This window comes from Nematostella vectensis, chromosome 4 (genome assembly GCF_932526225.1).
Source record: "Nematostella vectensis chromosome 4, jaNemVect1.1, whole genome shotgun sequence".
Classification (NCBI taxonomy): domain Eukaryota; kingdom Metazoa; phylum Cnidaria; class Anthozoa; order Actiniaria; family Edwardsiidae; genus Nematostella; species Nematostella vectensis.
The window spans coordinates 15,106,923-15,129,892 of record NC_064037.1 but is presented as its reverse complement, the minus strand read 5'-3'; the positions used below and the strand labels follow the sequence as shown (position 1 = coordinate 15,129,892).

General features: G+C 43.0%; 1 protein-coding gene across 1 annotated transcript in view; it reads right to left on the bottom strand.

The window, feature by feature from the left end:
• LOC5507284 (dynein axonemal heavy chain 10-like) overlaps positions 1 to 22,970 on the bottom strand; it is a 54,375-nt gene that overhangs the window by 15,693 nt on the left and 15,712 nt on the right. Inside the window, exons 21-46 of the mRNA XM_048726516.1 lie at positions 22,498 to 22,709; positions 21,901 to 22,120; positions 21,227 to 21,520; positions 20,574 to 20,807; positions 19,854 to 20,077; positions 18,972 to 19,140; positions 18,344 to 18,444; positions 17,604 to 17,787; positions 17,086 to 17,220; positions 16,417 to 16,569; positions 15,729 to 15,917; positions 14,352 to 14,498; positions 12,947 to 13,138; positions 10,797 to 10,915; positions 9,770 to 10,064; positions 8,040 to 8,297; positions 7,570 to 7,786; positions 6,793 to 6,985; positions 5,872 to 5,956; positions 5,426 to 5,578; positions 4,965 to 5,099; positions 3,746 to 4,144; positions 3,090 to 3,251; positions 1,373 to 1,694; positions 1,012 to 1,100; positions 198 to 437 (exon numbers count right to left, since the gene is read on the bottom strand). Of these exons, the coding sequence (XP_048582473.1) occupies positions 198 to 437; positions 1,012 to 1,100; positions 1,373 to 1,694; positions 3,090 to 3,251; positions 3,746 to 4,144; positions 4,965 to 5,099; positions 5,426 to 5,578; positions 5,872 to 5,956; positions 6,793 to 6,985; positions 7,570 to 7,786; positions 8,040 to 8,297; positions 9,770 to 10,064; positions 10,797 to 10,915; positions 12,947 to 13,138; positions 14,352 to 14,498; positions 15,729 to 15,917; positions 16,417 to 16,569; positions 17,086 to 17,220; positions 17,604 to 17,787; positions 18,344 to 18,444; positions 18,972 to 19,140; positions 19,854 to 20,077; positions 20,574 to 20,807; positions 21,227 to 21,520; positions 21,901 to 22,120; positions 22,498 to 22,709 (5,121 nt within the window). The remainder of the gene's footprint in view (positions 1 to 197; positions 438 to 1,011; positions 1,101 to 1,372; positions 1,695 to 3,089; positions 3,252 to 3,745; positions 4,145 to 4,964; positions 5,100 to 5,425; positions 5,579 to 5,871; positions 5,957 to 6,792; positions 6,986 to 7,569; positions 7,787 to 8,039; positions 8,298 to 9,769; positions 10,065 to 10,796; positions 10,916 to 12,946; positions 13,139 to 14,351; positions 14,499 to 15,728; positions 15,918 to 16,416; positions 16,570 to 17,085; positions 17,221 to 17,603; positions 17,788 to 18,343; positions 18,445 to 18,971; positions 19,141 to 19,853; positions 20,078 to 20,573; positions 20,808 to 21,226; positions 21,521 to 21,900; positions 22,121 to 22,497; positions 22,710 to 22,970) is intronic.

Genomic DNA, 22,970 nt, shown 5'->3' with positions numbered 1-22,970 from the left:
GGGGTGGTGGTAATGCAAGGCATTGGTGGGGAATAAATAAAATAGGCAAGGCATTACAGGGTAAGGGTGGGAGGGAGACGATAATGAAGTGTAGACGGGAAAAAAGAAAGCTAAAAGGAGCAAGGCGTTGGGCAGAGGGGGATTATAGATATCATACGGGATATTCCTTTGGAAGGATGATAAGAAAGAGTACTCACATTCTCTCCAAGGAAGACGGATGCGACAGCGTGTAAGGCCTGCTCGGGCCATGCAGTGAACCAATCAATGCTGCAGTTGTTGACAAGGCCGGGGAAGTTACGGCAACGCGTGCGTAGAATGTCACCGACAGGGGACATGGCCAACACGATGTGTAGATTATTAGCACATTTGTTCACGAAATACTGCCATATGGACTCTCTTGCGGGAGGCACGCCAGCTTTGTTGGCTTCGTCACGAACCTACGAGGGATATTTAAATAATAATCACGTCGCACAGTCCTGCTAAGGAGTCCAACGGTTATGTTGCAACAACAAGTGTACAATTATCTTTACATATAAAGGGTTGCTTGATAACATGTGCACGTTCTCTAACTTATGGCCTTCAACGTGTAAAATCTTTAACCAGAAAATGCACATATATATAAAAGAGTCACATTTGATGCTAAGCAAAGGCCACCACTATACACAGCCTACGACGTAGATGGACGCCATACCCGTGCCAAACAAGGCCACCTAAGCCGACAGTCGCATATACACAAAACAGGCATCACATATTCACCAGAAAAAAAACGACACAAGTAATACCCCAAAATCATGTGCATTTTAAGACTTCGAAGCCAACTTTTCGTACGAAAAGCGAATAAAATCCATCTAATCACGGTGGTATTCAATAAATGACCCAATTCAATTGCTAAAATATTTAGAAATCCAGAGAGGTTATACGGATGCCACATATTTCAGGGCACGCTAAGGCGTCACACACAAAGCTAAACGCTAAACGGTAAAAAAAAAAAAAAGCCAGACCGTCACTCACCTGTCCAATAATGCCTTCTTTTTCGTCGTCCGGGTAGAGGGCAGGTACCATGCCGGACGTCAACATATTGTTGATCAGCTCCAGAAAGCCTAGGAAGAGCAATATCATAGATTGAGTAACCAGCACTATAGAGTTTGGTTGTGTCAGGAATAACAGAAAAATGGAATGACAGTAACACGTGTGTTCTGGCATTGTGTGTGTATTAAAGGCGTCACCGGATATGTTGTGTCAACGGCGATAGTGTCCGTGGAAGGTGCGTCAGCAATAGGCGAGTTCGGGCGTGGTAACGTTTGTCCGGGCATGGTGTGTCCGGCGGAATGAAAGTTTTCGGACTCGGTGCGTCAGGTGTAGCTTTACTGACCTTCCTGTGCGACGTGCGCATCAGTGAAAAGAAACACCATTTTCTTGTTCTCTAGACCCAAGCTATTGTACAATTCCTTCAGGTCCTCCCGGAAGCTGTTCTCGTCATAGCCGCGGGTCAGGGTGATCTCGAACACGCCGCAGCCCGCCGAGAACGCCGCTAACTTAGTCAAGCTCTGCTTGCCGCTGCCACCAACACCTACTAAGAGGGCGTGTCCCTGGTCCATGCGGATTACGCGGTGGATACGAGTCAAGTGTTCAAGGGCGTCGTCAAAAAGCACCAGGTTCATTGGGGCATGATCCATATTGTACTCCTCAAGGATCTAAGAACAGACGATAATCAGGTACCAAAAAATCTATAGAATGGACAATTAAATATTTTAGAGTGTTTGTGTTGAGAGATGCGTGTCATTGAATAATAGAGAGCTTAAGCAAGTCAACACGAACGGCATCAAAAACGGCGCGCGCGCTCACGAATTGCTGAAAAACGGCGTTGACGTCCGTGACAGGAAATCTAGAACGGCATTTTCCCTATTTTTACGTTCTACGCGCGCGGTTACGGACGTCAACGCCGTTTTTTAGCAATTCGTGAGCGCGCGCGCCGTTTTTGATGCCGTTCGTGTTGACTTGCTTAAGCTCTCTAATATGTATCGTGCGGTATCTAGCAGATATACGCAACACTAACCAGCAATACTAATGTCACAATGAATTTATCAGCCGTGGCACTCATACATTTGTTACCTGGGTATACGTTAAAAGGTTGGTACATGGGGTATCCAAAGCTAGGTATGCTTCTAGCAAGAAAGTGACACCGTGAGCTAGGTATGCTTCTAGCAAGAAAATGACACCGTGAGCTAGGTATGCTTCTAGCAAGAAAAATGACACCGTGCCTTGGTTACCAAGGGTAATGGAGTGCCATACGACAAACTACGACAACTGTAAAGTACAAGATATTGCTAAAGAACTATCAGGCATATTCGGGGAAGTGTTTGTATTCAATTCTCTACAAAAACTAGAACAAAAATTGTCATTGAGAAATAAAACACAGCGCGCGCTCGTTTGAATTGAAAAATAAAATTCAAAAACAGCGTGCGCGCGCTCATTTGAAATGGCGTCATTCAGGTGCGCGCGCAAACAAACAACAAATTTTCAAAATTCATCACTTCAAAACCTATCTGATCCTCTCTTGTTTTTCGTTTTGTTATAATAAAACGCTAAAAAATAGACTGTGTTTACTTCAATGGTGTGTTTTCGACCAATCTTTAGCTCTTTTAGCTTTCTGGCCTCTCGGAGCTCTGCACTGAGTGAAGTCAAATGACAGCTTGCTTAAAGGCCCTGTCACACGTAGGTTTTTTCTCTTGTGATCTGTCTCGCAAAAAAACTGTTGCAGGTTGCACGCGCATTTTTTTTGCGTGTGACACCCCCTTTGCAACTTGTTTTGCATTTCTCAAAGTCGCACGAAAAGTAGAACGCTCTTCTACTTTCTGCAACAATTTTTTTCAAGTCGCAGGAAAAACTTCACGTGTGACAGGGCGCGTGCGACCTGCAACAATTTTTTTGCGAGACAAGTTGCAACCGAAAAATCTACGTGTGACAGGGCCTTTAAGGCAAGTCCCTTTGAATAGTGCGCGTTCGTGTTTTTAAACACGAACGCGACTTAAAGAGCCATAGTCAACCACCCCTTTCATTTGTTGTTGTTGTTTTGAGCGAATACCCACCTCTTCGAAGATGGCTTTAGTCGCGTCATAGTCTACCACGTCCTCGTACAGTCTTGGGTCCTCAGTCAACGTGTTACGGTAATCACCGAACAAGCACGGGTCACGCATGGCTAGATCCGTGTGCTCACTGAAGTTCTGATCCACGAGACTGCTGATATAGCCCTGTTCAAGAGGAAGTAGGGGTGTGAATAACGTGTGACCCATACGATGGCCGAAATATTCAGGTTGCGCCACCTTCTCGAATCTATTATCATTGTCTTGTTTGGGAATAGCGGGTAGTCAAGCAAAGCAAACAATCAAAGCCGCACCCAAGTTTGATTCATCCTTTCTTTGCAAACATACGGCAATTATAGTACTGGGCGACCTTTTAAAGAGACGCTTTCGCACGGCGTTAGACAACCTGACGTAGACGGATTTTTGTATCACGCTAACCGCATACATAGCAGGGTTCTTGTGTAAGGCCGGGCAATGGAGCAGATACGTCTGATTGAGTAGGAGCAAAACTTGATAAGGAAAGAAAACCTTGCCTCGGAAACTGCATTTTATTTTCTTAGGCATTTATACTTCTGGCTTTCCTCATATCCGCCCTCCTTCCCCTCCCAGACATTTGGCTCTACTACGATCCCTACGTCCGATGCACCCGCCCTATTACTCACCGACACAGTCTCCCTGTCGGCCTCGTTAGTGAGACGATCACAGAACACTCTCATACATTCGTTCCTCCAGACGCGCACGAACTTGGCGGGCGAGTCGAACCTGTCGGGCGTGGTCAGGCACAGACCCTGGTAGACTCGGGACAGGTCCCGCAGGTTGAAGATGTAGTGGAACTTGGAGGGTGTGGGTGGAAGGTCGCGGATGATGTTGGTGTACAGCTCCAGGGTGGAAGTAGTGATGTGCTCCACCAGATCCTGGATGTTCTTAGGGAAGGGCTGAAGGTGACCGGTTAGAATAGACGAGTAAATACGCCTCAGGGACTCCTCGGACGGGAACGTCACGTTGAACACGCTGAATAGTGAGATGAAGCGAGGATCGACCTCGTTACGGCCACCACCGGGCTGAAGAAGAGAACATAGGCAATGTGTGTGAGCATGTAGTAGTAAAAAAATCGTCATAGCTCCTAGAAGTGAAAGTGATCAAAAGATAACGTTTTAGCTTGTTTTTTAGTAGTTTACTCAGGAGTGTCGCGTCTGTTTTTTTTTTCTTCGCGAAAAAAAAAACGTGCAACAAATTAGTTAAAGCTTGAAGGATTGAGGATTGAGAGACTGATCAATATAACTGGTAGTGGCGAGAATATAGATATCCCCCTTTCGCAGGAGTGTTGACCTAAAGGTATCTAGGAGCGTGGCCCCAACTCGGAGCGAGAAGTTTATCCAGCCTAGTACCAGGCATTCTTACCGGGTTTCCTGTGCCCGGAGAGAAACCGTAAGGCAGCATGGGAACTGGGATAGGCTAAACCACACGGGCTGGCATAGGGCTCAAGTGACATTCGCCAAAAACCTCCCTGATTTCTTAAGACACTCTCCGATTTAAACTCTTCTTCAAGACTTGGGTGGTTTGGAAATCATTTTCAAAGAAAAGAAAACAAAGAATTAAAATTACTGTCCCGATTGTCTGATATTTTAGTCGTTATTGCTTGAACAGAGCTTGGCGACTGTGCAAATCAAAGCGCTCAAATTTTATTTCGCTGGTCGCCATTTTGGATTTGGGGAATCTCACTAGGTGTTCGGAGAGATGGTTTCCTGTGACAACTCTACCTAACACAGGGAACCCAGTCACGGGAAACCCGTTAAGAACGCCCGGGACTTAGCTGGAACTCACCATAAACTTCAGCAAGATAATCTGGTGGATGGAACAGCGTTAGTTTGACTATCATACCTTTCCCATGGCGGCGACGAAGCCGATGTCCCGGACGTTTTTCCAGATGAGCTCCTTACCGCGGTCGTACATTCCGCCTTTCTCTAACAAAAGCTTGAGAAGCGCGATGGGCTGCTGAGTACCGTACTCGTCAACCTGTCAAAAGCGCACGAGGGAGTCAATAAAAATACACACTGGATATATAACCAAGACCAAGACCTGCGCCTTTACGTGGTGGAGAGGACTGCATGCCTTGTGGATCCTGAGGGCTATACCAATTAGAGTATTGGTCCCTGGTAGGTTTAACAACGCTGGGCAGGTTTTGGGTGAAAGGCCAGACAAAGTGCAGTCCCCGTACTAATCCTCCTTAATTAAAGGTCCTTCTTAAATTATTAGACCATTTCTAGAGCCTCCATATAACGACACTCTGCAAATGACCGAAGGTATGCATTATGTGGCGTTGTACTTTATATTTACTATACCTGTGGCATGTTCATATCGTCCATAAACACAAGCAGCCTCTTGCCCATGGGGGGACCGTATGTGTCCTTCGTGCGCTTCTCCACATTTGCCTCGAGGTTGTGTTGTACGTTGATTGAGGTCGTACGCGACGAAAAGTTGATGTTCAGCAGTAACTGTATACGGAGCAATAGAGTTAGAATATAAACTACACCACACTACTTTAAATAAGAACCTTCGACATACTTTCAATAAACATCATCTTAACAAACTTCCAACTGATCGGACCTCAAGAACACTCTCAATCAAGATTAACCGAATTGTTCCTGTAGCGGCCTAAACTGTCCAACTCATATTCATTGACCGCCCTATCACTCAGGAAAATATACTTCAATCGACATCGACAATCGACAGTACAAAGTCAATTAAGATCATGAATCGGCCTCAATCACCTTTTTTTTTCGCTTACCGTGGTATCCTGGTCCATTCCGCGAAGGTAGTTCGCAGTTGTTGCCGTTTTGGACGTTCCGGTCTCACCAACCAACAACACTGGCCTGAAAAAAGATTTATAACATGACTTATAAATCTATGAATATCATGTTTTGAATCTTACCGAACTATCTCACAAGTTGTTGTGTGTATCAGGCCCGTACCCAGGATTTTTCTTGAGGGGGGTGCGGAATCCGAAAAAGTGGACCTTATTCCGGGGGGGGGGGGGGATTCTCTGATAAAAATCTGACCCCCCAAAAAAACTCTGGGATTTTTTTGACTTTGCAGTAACGGGTCGTTTATTGGATTTGGCTACATACCAGAGTGATCTAGCTTATGCTTTATAGTATTGTCGGGCTTGTGTATTTTATCACTATTCGCTACTAGCTGGCTATGGCTTATTTCCTTCTAATAAGGCATAACTTATAGCCTACTAGTTGGTTTACCTATCAGAATGTAGCTTTGATTGACCACTCGTGTGATACGAGTTATTGTGAGCATGATTGTACTCATGTTTACCAGCATGGCACACTTTGAAGAGAGCACAAACCAATAAACGAGCTTTTTAAAGCCGCATTGTCACCAGTTTACTTCCGGTCGATTACTTAACAATCTCCGCTAAAAATATTTCAAAATATTGACAGCAGTGTGTTTATTGAAAGTTTCTTTGAGGATGTGATTGATAATTTAGAGCGGATGGCCTGTTTAATATCTCGGATTTGAATAGATTCTTCTGTCTTTTAATGGTTGAGGTTTCTGTCGGACCTCCGGAAGTAAACTGATGACAATGCGGCTTTAACCTCTGCATGTTGACCTAGGTGGTATATTTAAAAATAAAAAAGAAACATTTAACCTGCGTTTGTTGCCCAACACATTTTGAAAAGAAAACAAACGGACTAACCTGTGTATGTTGACCATAAGTTGTAGCAGCCATGTTGTCCGTACTGTGTCTACAGTTGGTACGAGTATCTCGTTGTACTTGAGGTCCGGGTTATGTACGTATTCGGGGACTACGTCTAACCAGGGCACCCACAGGAGCTTCTTGCTGTCGAAATAATACTCGTACAGTGTGGGCTGCGCACTGGGAAGTTCACCTGGAAAACAAGAACGGATAAGTACAGAGGAACACCCAAGACAATGGAGATATGTAGGTATTCGCTTAATGAACGTTTTATTTAGTTTCACCGAATATTTTGAAATCAGGACTTTGAGAAGTGAAGTTCTATTTCATGAAGATTGCAATGTACTTTAATATATATCATATAAAGATGAATTAGTTTTATTTAATATAGCCTACAAAGATGAATGAGTCATACAGTTAAAGTGTCGGGATTATTTTTATATATTCTTAAGGCGCACACGCAACTAGCTATATTTTTTAGGAAAAAAATAATTTGCCATTTGCTTATCTTTGAACTGGATCATGTCACTTCTTGGACTTGTATTTATAGCATATGAGAGAAGAACTAAAATCGGACTTTGGAGAGTGCTAATTATATAGATAATGTTCTTGCTCCTACTGGCACTAGTTAGCTTGGTTGCCTAAACGGCGAAATTAATATTTACTTAGTAGCTCCTAACATAGTGTGCAAAAAGTCCTAGCATTGCGGGGCCAGTGATGTTGGCTTTTTTTTTTTTTACCAGGGGCTTCATCTAGAGGTTCCACATTGACTTTTACCTGGTCCCACAACCGTCCCTTCTGCAGGATTAGCCGGGATTCCCGCGAGTCGCTTGATGAGCTGATCATACACGATCCTGCCATCCTCCAGCAGGCCCGCCCCCGTGGACCAGATGAGAGAAGATATGAAGATAGCTTCGGTTACATCCGGACCAAGGAAGTTACTGCTCTCAGCGGGCGGCAACAGCGCGTCCAACATGTGCGAGAGCTGCTCCACCTGTGGATAGACACACGATCAATTGACTAATTCTCCTTTATAATGATCACGTGATCAGGAGGGACAGACATGTCCTCAACACAAATATAGACGTGCAGCGCTAGAAAAATTACATACGAAAAGAGTGATCATCATATACACGCTCTTGTACATAAAAACATTCCATGGGTTATGTAAGTTTGCACACGCACAGGCGCACATATATACGATGCAGTCTACGGTAGATGATTACTTTAAACATGTTGTTACATACCATATTGAGATTGGTTAGAGGGATGATGGTCTTGAGTTTCTTGCCCTGTTTCCCGTCAAGGATGCCTTCAAGGATCAAGTCCACAGACGCTGGCACATACTTTTCGAATAACCTGTCAAGTTCTTCTCGTTCCTTGGCATTGCTTCGGGCATTACACCACTTCTGCCAGTAGGGCCGGTAGCCAAGGTTTTTAGGATCAACGTAAACCATGCCACAGCGTGACACGGTGGCGGGCGACGCGTAACGCAAGTCGGCAACCTATGATACAAGGGAATGATCAAACATTTTTATGATTGATAGCGTGACTCGGGAAGCGGGGGACGCATAACGCAAGTCTGCAACCTTTGCCACAAGGGAATGATCAGAGATTTATGTGATTGATAGCGCTACTCTCGAACACATAATACTCATCGCTTCTTATAATGGTTACCCAGTGCATTTGAGCTTGAATCATTCGCATAAGCTACTATCGTTGTTCTTATACCTGATAGGAGTATTGTTAAATATTAACTATTAACCCATTGACTCCTGGCTTTTTTGGAGCTGAATTTACAAAAAACAGACTGAAAACAGATACCTCCCCCCTATTCTGAGTTTTATACAGCCCGTCAAAGTCAAACACAGCTGCACCTAGTCAGCGGTATCCAAGCTTTACAACAGTGCTTTGCGGTCCCCACTTTTAATCCCTCGTCGTTGTGCTGAAGCCAGCACAAGTTGATGGTTGCTTGTATTTTTCATAAAAAATACAGCTATGAGCATATTAGGAGAGTGTCTCAGGACATCATGAAGTCTTTTGGGGCATAATTGAGTGCTTTGCTTATGAATATTTGCAAGCAAAGGTGGATTCATGATGATTTTTTCTTGTTTGGCTTTGCCTGGATGAGAAAATAATTTTCTAATGAATCATCACAGCTCTCCTAAATGCTGTCTTTACTGAAACCAAATTGATTCCAAAATTGTTTACACTGCTATTCTGGGTCTGTATGACCTGGAATTGATTTGTTTGGCTTTGGGGTGAAAAGACTTATAAAAAACCATCTGACTTTGGGGAGAGGAGTGTTGACTGGCCCTCCTCTCGTGAATTTTCCCCTGAATCTCCCAGAATGCTTTGCAATACTTAAAGATATTTTCGTGGTTGTACAATCCTTCAAGGAATGGACATTGTGTTTTGAGGCCAAGGAAATGTACCTGGAGGATCAGAATAAAGGTATTTATTTGTGTCTTGAGCTGTGTTTGCTGATCTCTCTCCCTTGTGTGATATTTTGAGCGTTTTATTGAGAGGGGTGATTCTGCTTTTCTCTCCTTGTTCGGTTTGAGATTTGTCAAAGAACCTGTGCTATTATTTGGCTTAAGAGTAGATGCCAACACCTTGGTTGGATGCATATCTGCAAGACCATTAATCCGTTAGACTGATGCCTGAGTATCTTCATCTTGTTGTGTTTATTTTGAATTTATGAATTTTTTGGGTTGTGGGTACTTCCCAAAGCCGGTACAGGCCGGATGAGGGGTCAATGTGTTTAATAAAGAGATATAATATCATAGAAAAATGACATTGACTTTTCAGAAATGCGGTAGCCCTGAAGCTTTTTAATTCACCGTGAACAAATTATTATGTGTTTGATAAGTTGTGCGTTGATGCGTTGTTATTGAATATTAGTGACTCGCCTCACAAAGAAGTTCACATTACTTCTATAACCCACTCTATATGTTGATATCTTAAAATGTCTCACCTCAAACAGCAGTGCGCAGTGCTTCTGTAGACGTATCCTCTCGCCGTTAGCGAGTGTTAGTAGCTTGTTATCGTCCATGACCGAGTTCATGTTCTCCACCCATAGTGCGTCTACGTCGCCGTCAAACACGATGTACTTGCGCTCGTTCTTATCCGTCGGTTTATTGATCTCACGGAATATGTTAGAGAGCAGTCCATCAGTCCAATCACGGGTCACGGGGTCTAAGGTTCCGTACAACTCAATCACGGTACACGCCTTGGCATTCATCACATAGAGCTTGGTGTGCATTCCCAGCCTGTAAGGAAACACAAGAGAGTCAGGAAAACGACACAGGCGAAGTAAGCTCTCGAAGGAGTAGTGCATGGGGCGACAGGGTGACGACAAGATCACGAAATTGTCACGATAATGATACGAAGAGTAGAGCATGAAGCGGCAGTGTCACGGCAAGATCACGATAACAATACCGAGAGTAGAGCATGGAGCGGCAGTAACACGACAAGATCACGAAATTGTCACGATAATGATACGAAGAGTAGAGCATGGAGCGGCAGTGTCACGTCAAGATCACGATAACAATACGTAGAGTAGAGCATTAAGCGCCAGTGTCACGGTAAGATTACGATAACAATACGGAGTGTAGAGCATGAAGCAGGAGTGTCACGACAAGATCACGATAACAATACGAAGATTAGAGCATGAAGCGGCAGTGTCACGACAAGATCACGATAACAATACGAAGAGTAGAGCATGAAGCGGCAGTGTCACGACAAGATCACTATAACAATACGAAAAGTAGAGCATTAAGCGGCAGTGTCACCACAAGATCACTGTAACAATACAAAAGGAGATCATGGAGTGACAGAGTCACGACAACAATGCGAAGAGTAGAGGATGCAGCGATAGGTTCACTAAAAGCTTACAAGAAGATCCCAACAACAATACGAGTAAGCAGCACAGAGCGACAAGGTAAAGAAACGGTTACAACCAAGAAAAAATTATCACCAAGACGCCAATTTTAGATACTAACCTTGTCTGTGCCATGGCGAGCGTATTGATGACGACAGTCTTGCCTCCGCCAGTCGGACCAACGATCATAGTTGTGTGACGGGTTAACATGGTCTCGTACATCTGAACCACCTTGTCCGCCTGCCAAAACCGAGACTAAGCCTTAACATATCATTTCTACCATGATAACATGTACATCTGAACCACCTTGTCCGCCTGCAGGACCCGAGACTAAGCCTTAACATATCATTTCTACCATGATAACATGTACATCTGAACCACCTTGTCCGCCTGCCAAAACCGAGACTAAGCCTTAACATATCATTTCTACCATGATAACATGTACATCTGAACCACCTTGTCCGCCTGCCAAAACCGAGACTAAGCCTTAACATATCATTTCTACCATGATAACATGTACATCTGAACCACCTTGTCCGCCTGCAGGAACCGAGACTAAGCCTTAACATATCATTTCTATCAAAATAACATGTACATCTAAACCACCTTGTCTGCCTGCAGGAACCGAGACTAAGCCTTAACATATCATTTCTACCATGATAACATGTACATCTGAACCACCTTGTCCGCCTGCCAAAACCGAGACTAAGCCTTAACATATCATTTCTACCATGATAACATGTACATCTGAACCACCTTGTCCGCCTGCCAAAACCGAGACTAAGCCTTAACATATCATTTCTACCATGATAACATGTACATCTGAACCACCTTGTCCGCCTGCAGGAACCGAGACTAAGCCTTAACATATCATTTCTATCAAAATAACATGTACATCTAAACCACCTTGTCTGCCTGCAGGAACCGAGACTAAGCCTTAACATATCATTTCTACCATGATAACATGTACATCTGAACCACCTTGTCCGCCTGCCAAAACCGAGACTAAGCCTTAACATATCATTTCTACCATGATAACATGTACATCTGAACCACCTTGTCCGCCTGCCAAAACCGAGACTAAGCCTTAACATATCATTTCTATCATGATAACATGTACATCTGAACCACCTTGTCCGCCTGCCAAAACCGAGACTAAGCCTTAACATATCATTTCTACCATGATAACATGTACATCTGAACCACCTTGTCTGCCTGCAGGAACCGAGACTAAGCCTTAACATATCATTTCTACCATGATAACATGTACATCTGAACCACCTTGTCCGCCTGCAGGAACCGAGACTAAGCCTTAACATATCATTTCTATCATGATAACATGTACATCTGAACCACCTTGTCCGCCTGCCAAAACCGAGACTAAGCCTTAACATATCATTTCTACCATGATAACATGTACATCTGAACCACCTTGTCTGCCTGCAGGAACCGAGACTAAGCCTTAACATATCATTTCTACCATGATAACATGTACATCTGAACCACCTTGTCCGCCTGCAGGAACCGAGACTAAGCCTTAACATATCATTTCTACCATGATAACATGTACATCTGAACCACCTTGTCTGCCTGCAGGAACCGAGACTAAGCCTTAACATATCATTTCTACCATGATAACATGTACATCTGAACCACCTTGTCCGCCTGCAGGAACCGAGACTAAGCCTTAACATATCATTTCTACCATGATAACATGTACATCTGAACCACCTTGTCCGCCTGCCAAAACCGAGACTAAGCCTTAACATATCATTTCTACCATGATAACATGTACATCTGAACCACCTTGTCCGCCTGCAGGAACCGAGACTAAGCCTTAACATATCATTTCTATCATGATAACATGTACATCTGAACCACCTTGTCCGCCTGCCAAAACCGAGACTAAGCCTTAACATATCATTCCTACCATGATAACATGTACATCTAAACCACCTTGTCTAACTGCAGGAACCGAGACTAAGCCTTAACATATCATTTCTATCATGATAACATTATAAATTTCAAGCAGGGAACAGACGGAACATGTGACAATACAACATAAAATGCACTTATTATGTGGCATGGGGAGAGTGTGGTTTTTGTTTAATTCCCAATGATCGAAAAGACGTGATTGTGTTTATTGCGTGACGTACATAAAAGACAATACATGACGTAACGAATGCGTATTTCGTGACGTAATTATTCTGCATTGCATAACGTAGCAATAATGCACTGCGTGACATACAAAATGTGCAATGCGTGACGTACCTGGTGTGGGAGAAGGATGTACTTATTGTCCGTAAGAGAAGACTCCACAGCGTCATTGAAGTTGGGATAACGGACTCTCGGGCAGTCAAGTCCGGGAAACAGATCAGCAATCAGTCCCAGGAACAAGGGCACGTCTTCAAACACAAACTTGGGCAGGTTCATGTCACGCAACGCACGCATCAGTACAACATCCTAAAAATAGGATTATGGAGTAAGATTCATGCCACGCAACACATGTATTAGAACAAAATCCTAAAAATAGGTATTATGGAGTAAGATTCATGTCACGCTTTACATGTATAAGAACAAAATCCTGAAAATAGGTATTATGGAGTAAGATTCATGTCACGCAACACATGTCTTAGAACAAAATCCTAAAAATAGGTATTATGGAGTAAGATTCATGTCACCCAACACATGTATTAGAACAAAATCCTAAAAATAGGTATTATTTTTAGGATTTACATGTCACGCAACACATGTATAATAATAATAATAATAATAATAATAATAATAATAATAATAATAATAATAATAATAATAATAATAATAATAATAATAATAATAATAATAATAATAATAATAATTAGCGTAGCGTATTTAGCGTATTTAACGGATGCAAATTTAGAAAAGCGGTCTGTGCGACCCGCTTCAACGTGGCGACTACAACTCCCTGATTTTAGAGCATATGGCGTATTGATAGGCACAACCCTTCTGGATATTAGAGGGTAGAGCACACTATCCTGCTTAATGCCTGAAATTAGTTTAATACAAGCCTTATGGCGGCGATCTTCTAATGTTAATAAGTCTGCTCCTGTAAGAGCGTCCGTGTAGCTCAGGTTAGGAAATATTATCCTCAGAGATCTTTTCTGTACTTTCTCTAACGCTTCACTCAGGTATTTAGGTAAGTTAGAGAACAACATCCTAAAAATAGTTATTATGGAGTAAGATTCATGTCACGCAACACATGTATTAGAACAATTCAATTTATATGAGCCTGGGAATGAGCTTGGTCTTGTTAGTGAGGTGAGTATTGTCACGCAGCGCTTGCATCAAGTATAATCATGAAAAAAGATGGTGACATTTATGTCGAATAACGCCTCAGCAACAGAAAGAGCGAGCTAATTAATACAAGGATGGGAGGGGGGGTTCTCGTGCAATATATTCCTTCCCAACACGACGATTTGTAGGATATATTTACACTAAAATTTGAAGGCGCTTTTCGTAATTTGCGTCTATGGAATAAGCCCAAAACTAAATATTTAGACAATAGAATGTGACAAAATGTGACAATTTTTAAATCGGGGTCTCATTTCCACACAACGATTGACAAGCTATAGCTTCATAATGCTGAAGTTACTGGTTGAGGAAACTAGGTACACGCAAGGTAATATATGTGCATTACCTCGCTGAGTTCCGGTGAGCCTCGCTTCAACTCTCCTGCCATTACAAGAACAGCTTTGAGAGCGCGCAGACCGAAGTCATAATGCGACTGCTTCGACAACTGGCCAGATGCTAGTTTGTAGAGGACGGTCATCTTCTTCGCCAAGACCTGTGAATGATAGCAAATAATAGCGAAGGTCAGTCCGATATGAACGACGAAAGTACATCAACAACATCTAGACAAATGTAACCGTTAAAAAAATAGCTAGATGGTAGACCGCGTGTCTGTAAAGAGCAGGGGGGGGGGGGGGGGGGGGCAATAGGCTGTCCGCCTACAGTAAACGTGCGGGACAATAATCATTTCAAATCGGCTACTTGAAATTTGACATAGACTGACTACACCATCAACACTTTTCCCTGAAAATGGCCACTTGATAATCCGAGGAATGCTTAAGAGCTTTATCATTGCACGAAGGAGGCTAAAAAAGTATACAATCTTGTGTAGAATGCTAGCGAACATCGTCATCGCAAGAAGGATAGAAATGTACACAATCTTCCGTAGAATGCTAGCGAACTTCATCATTGCGAAGAAGGCTAAAAAAAGTACACAATCTTGCAGTTCGACTAGCCACTCCAACGAACAGCCAACATAACCAACGTAAAAGACACCTAGCAAAACTAAAGCTGCCAGAATCCTAACTTGATGCAACGGACGTTGATGATCACCGATACATTGTGACGTCATACGTTAATGACATCCTAGCGCGCTCTATTCCAATGCGCGCGAAAAAAAGCGCACGAGGCTACAAATAACAGCTAAAAAAGACCTTGGCAGTCCCTAACGATAAAGCAAGTCAAGTTTTTACGTCTCCTAAAATATACCACAATGAGACATGACGGAAAAACCTGGAAAATTCGCAATTCGAGATAGAGAAAGACGACACAATTTCTTACAATGGCCATTGGTCCCTTGTATTCCGGACTGATTTTTGAAACACAAATAACGTGAGGCCGAAATGCACATACCCAGATTTTTGCTTTTTAAGATATTTTTTCCTTGATCATCCTTGCGCTATGTATGAGGTCAGGGACGAAAAGCTCAAACTTCAATGACACTTTACAAAAAATCGCATCAATTTAAAAAAAAAGTCGCATTTGATATTTTGTTTGCTATTACTCACTAAGTACTTAGAGAAATTTTCCGCCTTATTAGATCTGAAATGAGCTTATTTGAAGCGTTAAGTCATGTTTTTCCGTCATGTCCCACCATGATCATCGATTGCACTCGAGTCCTATGGATTGAGAATCAAAATGAGCAAAAGCAATGGCCGTTCCGTTGATTTATCGTGGCTCTATATACCATCCAACAGCATCCAGCATATGACAGCAAGGCTGTTACCTTTGCGTAGAGAAATCCCTCGGAGAAGAGCATAATCTCGCAGATCTGCTGTAAGTCCGGGACGATGCACACTACTGGTCGGAACAGCGCCTTCACGCTCTCAGGGAGCTCAGTGCGGCCAGCGTAGCCTGGGTTCATAGTGATAAATATACCCATGCGAGCATCCAGAGCGATCTCAGTCCCCTCGAACTACAAACAAGAAGCTTTAGTAAGCTGCAGAAATGCTTTGCGCAGTGATAATCGAGTATATGTGTCTAGAGAGCGATTTCTGTGTCCTAAAACAACGGGCTTAAGCTCTTTTCAAGCTAGATAATCGGTACACAATCAAAATCAACAGCTATCCTTTGGGGCTCGGACAATTAGGGAAAATAAGATTTTAGGTTTAATGTTTTTTGTCCTGTTCTTCTTTTATTCGTAGACTGAAGTGAACGTTATGTACCAATTCTGACAACTGAGACCACAATAATAACTTCTACATTTTTTCATATACTACTTCGAACTTGTCTTTTAAAGATGGTCAAAGAAAGATGAAGAAGTTTAATGTAATTAAAAAGTATTTTTCCCCTTTACAAATCCCTGGCTAACAAATACTAAGGCTTCTCATATCTACAGGAAGGTAATGACATAGCAACATTCTATTGTTATTCCTCTTGCCACAGCTCCCAAAATTATTCGGAGGCGCAGGTACCTGAAGACGTTTCAGTCCGCTGCTGAGGGAATTCTGCAAAGTCTTAATCTGAGTAGAGACGACGGAGAGTACGGACACGTCGATCCGATTGAACTCGTCAAAGCATCCCCACGCGCCACACTGAGCCAGACCGGAGAAGATCTTACCGATGGACTGTGGAGGAAAGAATACAACGCATGGGAAATAGGTGAGTGTTTATTAAAGGAAATGATCTTAACGGGGGGGGGGGGGGGGGGGGGCAACCTAAAGAAACAAGCGAGTGTCGGTTTAAGGGGCTATTGGCTGCGCATGGATTTTTTAATTTTCTGTTGGCCAAGCATATATCAGGAGAATGAGCAAGACAGCCACAAGATTTGGTCAGGCTCTTCTTTAATCTTCTTTTAATAAGTGCCAGCAAACCACAGAAAACTCGTGATTGAACATTCAACTAGCCCACTACCCTTCTTTGTTTTCTTTGGCTGAAAGAAACCAGGTACCTTCTTTTTTCTACGACTTTCACAAACAACTATTTGAGTTGGTTGCACTGGAGAATCTTTGTTTTGAAGCCTCCGTTGAATCATTAGTATCGAATAAATGGGCAAATAGATTTGCCCTAAGACCTGCAGCACCAGAGTCGTTTTTTTTTTACCTCAAGGCCATCTGGCTCGGGTATAAGTTGACGCCCCTTACCTTAAAGTCCATGCCTTCGCCACAGTTGGTGACTACACACAGCAAGCCCAGCGCTTTAGCGAGATCCTTGGTGGTCTCAGTCTTACCCGTACCCGCGGGACCGGCAGGGGCTCCTCCCAGGTACATGGACAACGCCTAGAATAGACAACAATAGAAGGTACATGGACAACGCCTAGAATAGACAACAATGGAAGGTACATGGACAACGCCTAGAATAGACAACAATAGAAGATACATGGACAACGCCTAGAATAGATAACAATAGATGGAGCTTAGGCAAAGATGGCGAAGCTAAGCCCAGATCCATAGACAACATCTAGAATAGACAATAGGGAACTTAAGCAAAGACGGTGGAGCTAGTCCAAGATACAAGGACAACTCCAAGAATACACAATAGGGAAGTCGAGCAAAGATAGCAGGGGCAACTCCAAGATACATAAGAAATATAGAATAGACAAAACAGTGGAAGACCGTACGATACATCCCCCTCCCATGTCGACCGCAGCATGAAAACTAACCTGTGTGATGGTAAGGTAAATTCTGTCTGTCAGGGGGGTGATAACCAGTCGTCCATTTAGACCCATGTATTCATAGCCATAGCCGAACTCCCCCGTGCACTGACGGATCATGAGTTCGTCTGGCGCCTGGTCCCAGTAGAATCGCAACTGGCTCTCCCACTCGAACTCGCGAGAGTCCATGATGCTATGAGCACAACAAGTATTAGAACCGGCCTTAGTCTCTCTTGAGGTCTTAGTCTCTTTTGAGGTCTTAGTCTCTTTTGAGGTCTTAGTCTCTTTTGAGGTCTTAGTCTCTTTTGAGGTCTTAGTCTCTTTTGAGGTCTTAGTCTCTTTTGAGGCCTTAGTCTCTTTTGAGGTCTTAGTCTCTTTTGAGGTCTTAGTCTCTTTTGAGGCCTTAGTCTCTTTTGAGGTCTTAGTCTCTTTTGAGGTCTTAGTCTCTTTTGAGGTCTTAGTCTCTCTTGAGGTCTTAGTCTCTCTTGAGGCCTTAGTCTCTCTTGAGGCCTTAGTCTCTCTAGAGGCCTTAGTCTCTCTTGAGGTATATTTGCATTGGCAAAGGAAGAAGAGAAAAAGGGGGAAGCAGAAAGGCGGTAACCACCCGAGAACAAATTAGTGAAAAAGAGAAGCAAACACAGAAGAAAAGAACGAAGAAGTTCTTCTTCTTTCTTCTCCGCTTGCGTCTCCTCCGTGCCGATTTATAAACACTAATAAACGGGTATTTCGCATGACACGCCTGCTCATACCTGTCTCTGACAAAGCTATCGATGATATCCCTAGCATGAACTTCGATGATCAACACCGTGTTGAACTTCTTGCGGTCATTCTTACTCAGGTTTGAACGCACCTAGAGAAGGAAAGGTGGTTTTGTAAAGACATCACATAATATAATGTGACATGACATGACGTTAACACACGTCAAACATAACGTGACACAACATGACATATCGTAACGATACACAACGTGACATGACATAACGCGACTTCACGCAATATAATGTGACATGACATGACGTAACACACGTCAAACATAAAGTGACACAACATGACATATCGTAACGATACACAGCGTGACATGACATAACGCGACTTCACACAATATAATGTGACATGACATGACGTAACACACGTCAAACATAACGTGACACAACATGGCATATCGTAACGATACACAACGTGACATGACCTAACGCGACTTTACACAATATAATGCGACATTCCACGAAACCCAGCATAACAGAACAGAAAATATTGTTACATAACGTTACATAAGCAATATGAAATGAAGTATCATGACTTTAGCATGACGTGACTTGACACGAGTAACATGACATAACATGGTACAGCGTGACGTGAATTGACAATAATCATCACCTTGACAACTAGGTCGTCAATTTGTCTGTGGCACTTCCTGGCGTAGTTCTTCATGCCCATCTTGTCTCCTTTCTTGACCTTTCTGAACACGTCCTCGACTTCCCAGGTCCACCAAACCTGGTTACCGGCCAGTGCGACCATACCCTGGTACTGCATCATCCACTCAATGCTAGCAAAGATAAGACATGACAACCCTGGGTAAAGCGGACACCTTAATCTGACTTCCGGGACGAACATAAGATACGATAATCCTGTATAAGCGGACACCCAAATCTGACTTCCGGGACGAACATAAGATAAGATAATCCTGTATAAGCGGACACCCAAATCTGACTTCCGGGAAGAACAATAGATATGATAATCCTGTATAAGCGTACACCTAAATCTGACTTCCGGGACGAACATAAGATATGATAATCCTGTATAAGCGGACACCCAAATCTGACTTCCGGGACGAACATAAGATATGATAATCCTGTATAAGCGGACACCTAAATCTGACTTCCGGAGCAAAAATAAAAGATGACAGTCATGGGTAAAGGAAAAACCTAATCCTGACGTCCGAGGCATAGATAAGACATTAGCGTCCTTTGTAAAGCCGATACCTAAATCTCAGTTCCGGGCCATGGCATGGCATGGCAATCGGGATAAAACGGACACGTAAATCTGACTTCAGGGGCAAAGATATGACAAGGCGAACGGGCTAAAGCTTGCATCTGAAGATAGCAGCATCTGACGATATACCAATATAGAAGATTTGCCGCCGATGTCAAATCAATTGATGTTATTTTCGTATTTGGTCCATATTGGGTAACTGTTTACCTCGACCCTTGCTCTATTTCCGGTAAGTGTTAAACACATACATGCATGTGAGTTCCTTACCGTGTGATCTGGTTGCAGTAGTTGTAAATGGCCTCTTTAGTGATCAGCCTATTGGTTCGTCTCATTTCCTTCAGCACGCTGGTCATCCAGTCCTCCACCCTCCCCTCCGCGGGCACTGCTTGCCTGAAGTCCATGGACTCGCCCTCACTGCTGATCATGGCAGTCGCCAGAGTCTCCTTGTTGCTGCCTTCTTGAAAGCGCAAACTCGCGATGTTGTCAAACATCTGGAAAAGAAAAAGTATGTTGTCAGTCACTGCTCCTAGGTTTCGATTATCTTTTTTTATCATACTTTACTAAACTCCATTTATCTCTTAGGTTTCTACATTCCGTGCATTCCCTCACTCCATGCAGACCCAGTATTCATATTACCTTGAACATGTATTACAGAAGTCGAACGCTACGTTTTGGTTGTGTCCGAGAAAACATGCATTATATCAATCATGTGTTCCAACTGTCCTACTTTACCTCAATAATGTGTTTCAGAAGTCATAAAGTTCCTAGATCATATGTTCCAACTGTCCAGCTTTACCTCAATCATGTGTTCCAGATGTCATAAAGTTTTTTGATCATGTGTTCCAGCTGTCTTTCTTTACCTCAATCATGTGTTCCAGAAGTCATAAAGTTTCTTGATAATATGTTCCGGCTGTCCTACTTTACCTCAGCAAGTGTTCCAGAACCACTCTATTTCCTTTGTCATTTGTACCAGAGGTCTCACATTACCTTAATCATGTGTTCCTGTACGCATGTAGGGTCGTGGCTACCGAGGATAGAAAGCAATTCGTCATCGGAGATGAAGAAAAAACGCGGGAATGCGTTCCTTTTGGAGTCCAGGTAGTCATTTAAGCTCTTCTGGCACTTTTCCAGCCCGTTGACGATAAACTGTAACTGGTCGAGTCGGTTAGCAGCATGGCATGCTTCCAGGACCTTGGGGTTCTTGGCAGTATCCGCCATTATCTATAGGAGAAAAAGAACATGCTTTATTAGTTTGATTTTAAATATTCCTTCCCCACAGATTCCAAAAACGATAAAGCCGATCTCACTTCTGTCAATCAAGTTACGAGTTTGTTTCGAGTTAGTACTATTGATGGTCATCGTATTGCAGTGAGATTGCGCAACTGGGACCCATCTAAGTGTAGGCCAATGACTTACGAAAGCCGTATATATTTTGTCGTTCCGAAGCCATGATCGTTTTTTTAGATTACTTCAACAATCAACTGCCCAATCAATTACATTGTATCCATGGCTTTCAGATTAAGAACTCACTTAAATATGAATTTCAAGGAATTCTACAATCTTGAGGGCTTATAGCACTATGACGTCAATTTAGCTATTTTTCAAATAGCTACGATATTTTTTTTTCAGGATCCTCTTACCTTTTTAAAAGTCTTGTCGATATCATCGAACTTGCGCGCCTCTTCCGGCAGCTGAGCGCGGATATCGCCCCCAATAAAGATACTCTCCAGGTACATCCATTTCCGCTGCACAACCATCCACACCTCCACCACCTCGCCGATGTGCGACAGACTCTTCTCCCATTTGTTGACTGTCTCGAGGAAAGGACCGACGAACCTGGAAGCAGACATGCTCTGCAAGTTCATCGCGTTGTCGTCAAGAATCTGTAGGATCTCGTCCACGGTGCCTAAGACGAAACCTCGCTCCTGGGTACCCTGTGGATTGTAAATATTCTTGTTTCATTACATTTTTACTTCGAATGAGAAAGATTTAAAATACTTAATACACGAAATGGTATCACAGAGTCTGGAGTTTGGAGTCTGGAGTCCAAAGTTTGGAGTCCGAGTCCAAAGTTTGGAGTCCGACAGAGAAACGTGGAGCACCTCATAAAAAGGATATTCATGGACAAGGTTTATATTTTTCGAAATGATCACATCGGGTGACCCGCTTAAAATCACAGTGTCACCATATGCCTGATGGTTCTCAACTAAAAGAACATTGAAAGATACCGACTGTCATACAGTAGTTAGCACACTACTACAACTCTTGAGACAACCTACACCTCACCTCCTCTCACGCCCACATCAACACCCACCTTCATGTACTTGGCGACAGTAAATTTCATGGCGTTCCAGGTGTCCGACACCTCCGCAATCCCCTTCTCGATGCCGAGTTCCTTCGTGGCGCTAGCGGTGATGTCCGCGATCACATCGCTGAAGTTGTGCAGCTCCATGGCGAACATGTTCTGTAGCGTGAACGTTTCGGGATTGAGGTCGAACTTCATACCAGTCATGTCCATCAGCTTTTTCCAGTGACTATTATGGGATAACGAAGGGTGAATAAAACACGTGTTACTGACTTTTGTTACTGAAAAAAAAAACTTTCTCAAAATCTTTTGAAATAAGTTCCCTCAAAGAATTTTTGTAGTGCATTTTCGGATGAACATTTGAATAAATGCTCTTATTTTAATTTACCTTGAGGGAACGACTATCAAAAGTTTTTGAGAAACGTCTTTTGGAGTTGTTTCTTGTAAAGTGCCTCTACGTTTTGGAACAACGGTTACTTTTCACATTTCTTGGACATATGGATATCTTTTTATGGAACTGGTGTTATTTAATTTCGTCTTCTTTTTACTTTATTAATGTCGTCTATTTCTAGCGATATTTCTTGTATTTCTTGGCAAGAAACTTACCGTTCTCTGAGCGCCTCGTTCTTGAGATCCGAGAAAAGCGGGATTGAGTTCTTAAACTCTTTCATTTTCTCCTCGAGTACATGACACAGAGGCAGAGCTTTGACTTCACGAGGGAGCCTCTTGAGCTGCTTAATGTAGCCGTCGATACCATCAGATAGCACGGAGACGTCCAGGTTAGCCCACAGTGTGTTCGCCCACTCATCACGCGCTTCCTGCAAAATATAACCGGCAGGTTAGGTGGGAACAGACGATCAAGATGAGGTCAAAACCAAGGTAAAACCAAGCATCAAGATTGCAATAAACGAACGTGGTAACACAGTGCGTCGAGATAGCTAAAGTGATCATAGTTACGCACAAAACCACCGATTTTTTTACTTTAAAAACGATTTTTACCATTAAAAAAGGGGAGAGGATTGGTAAGGAACAAAATAATTCATACACCATAAAAAATAATAAAAAAATTAAAAAAAAGA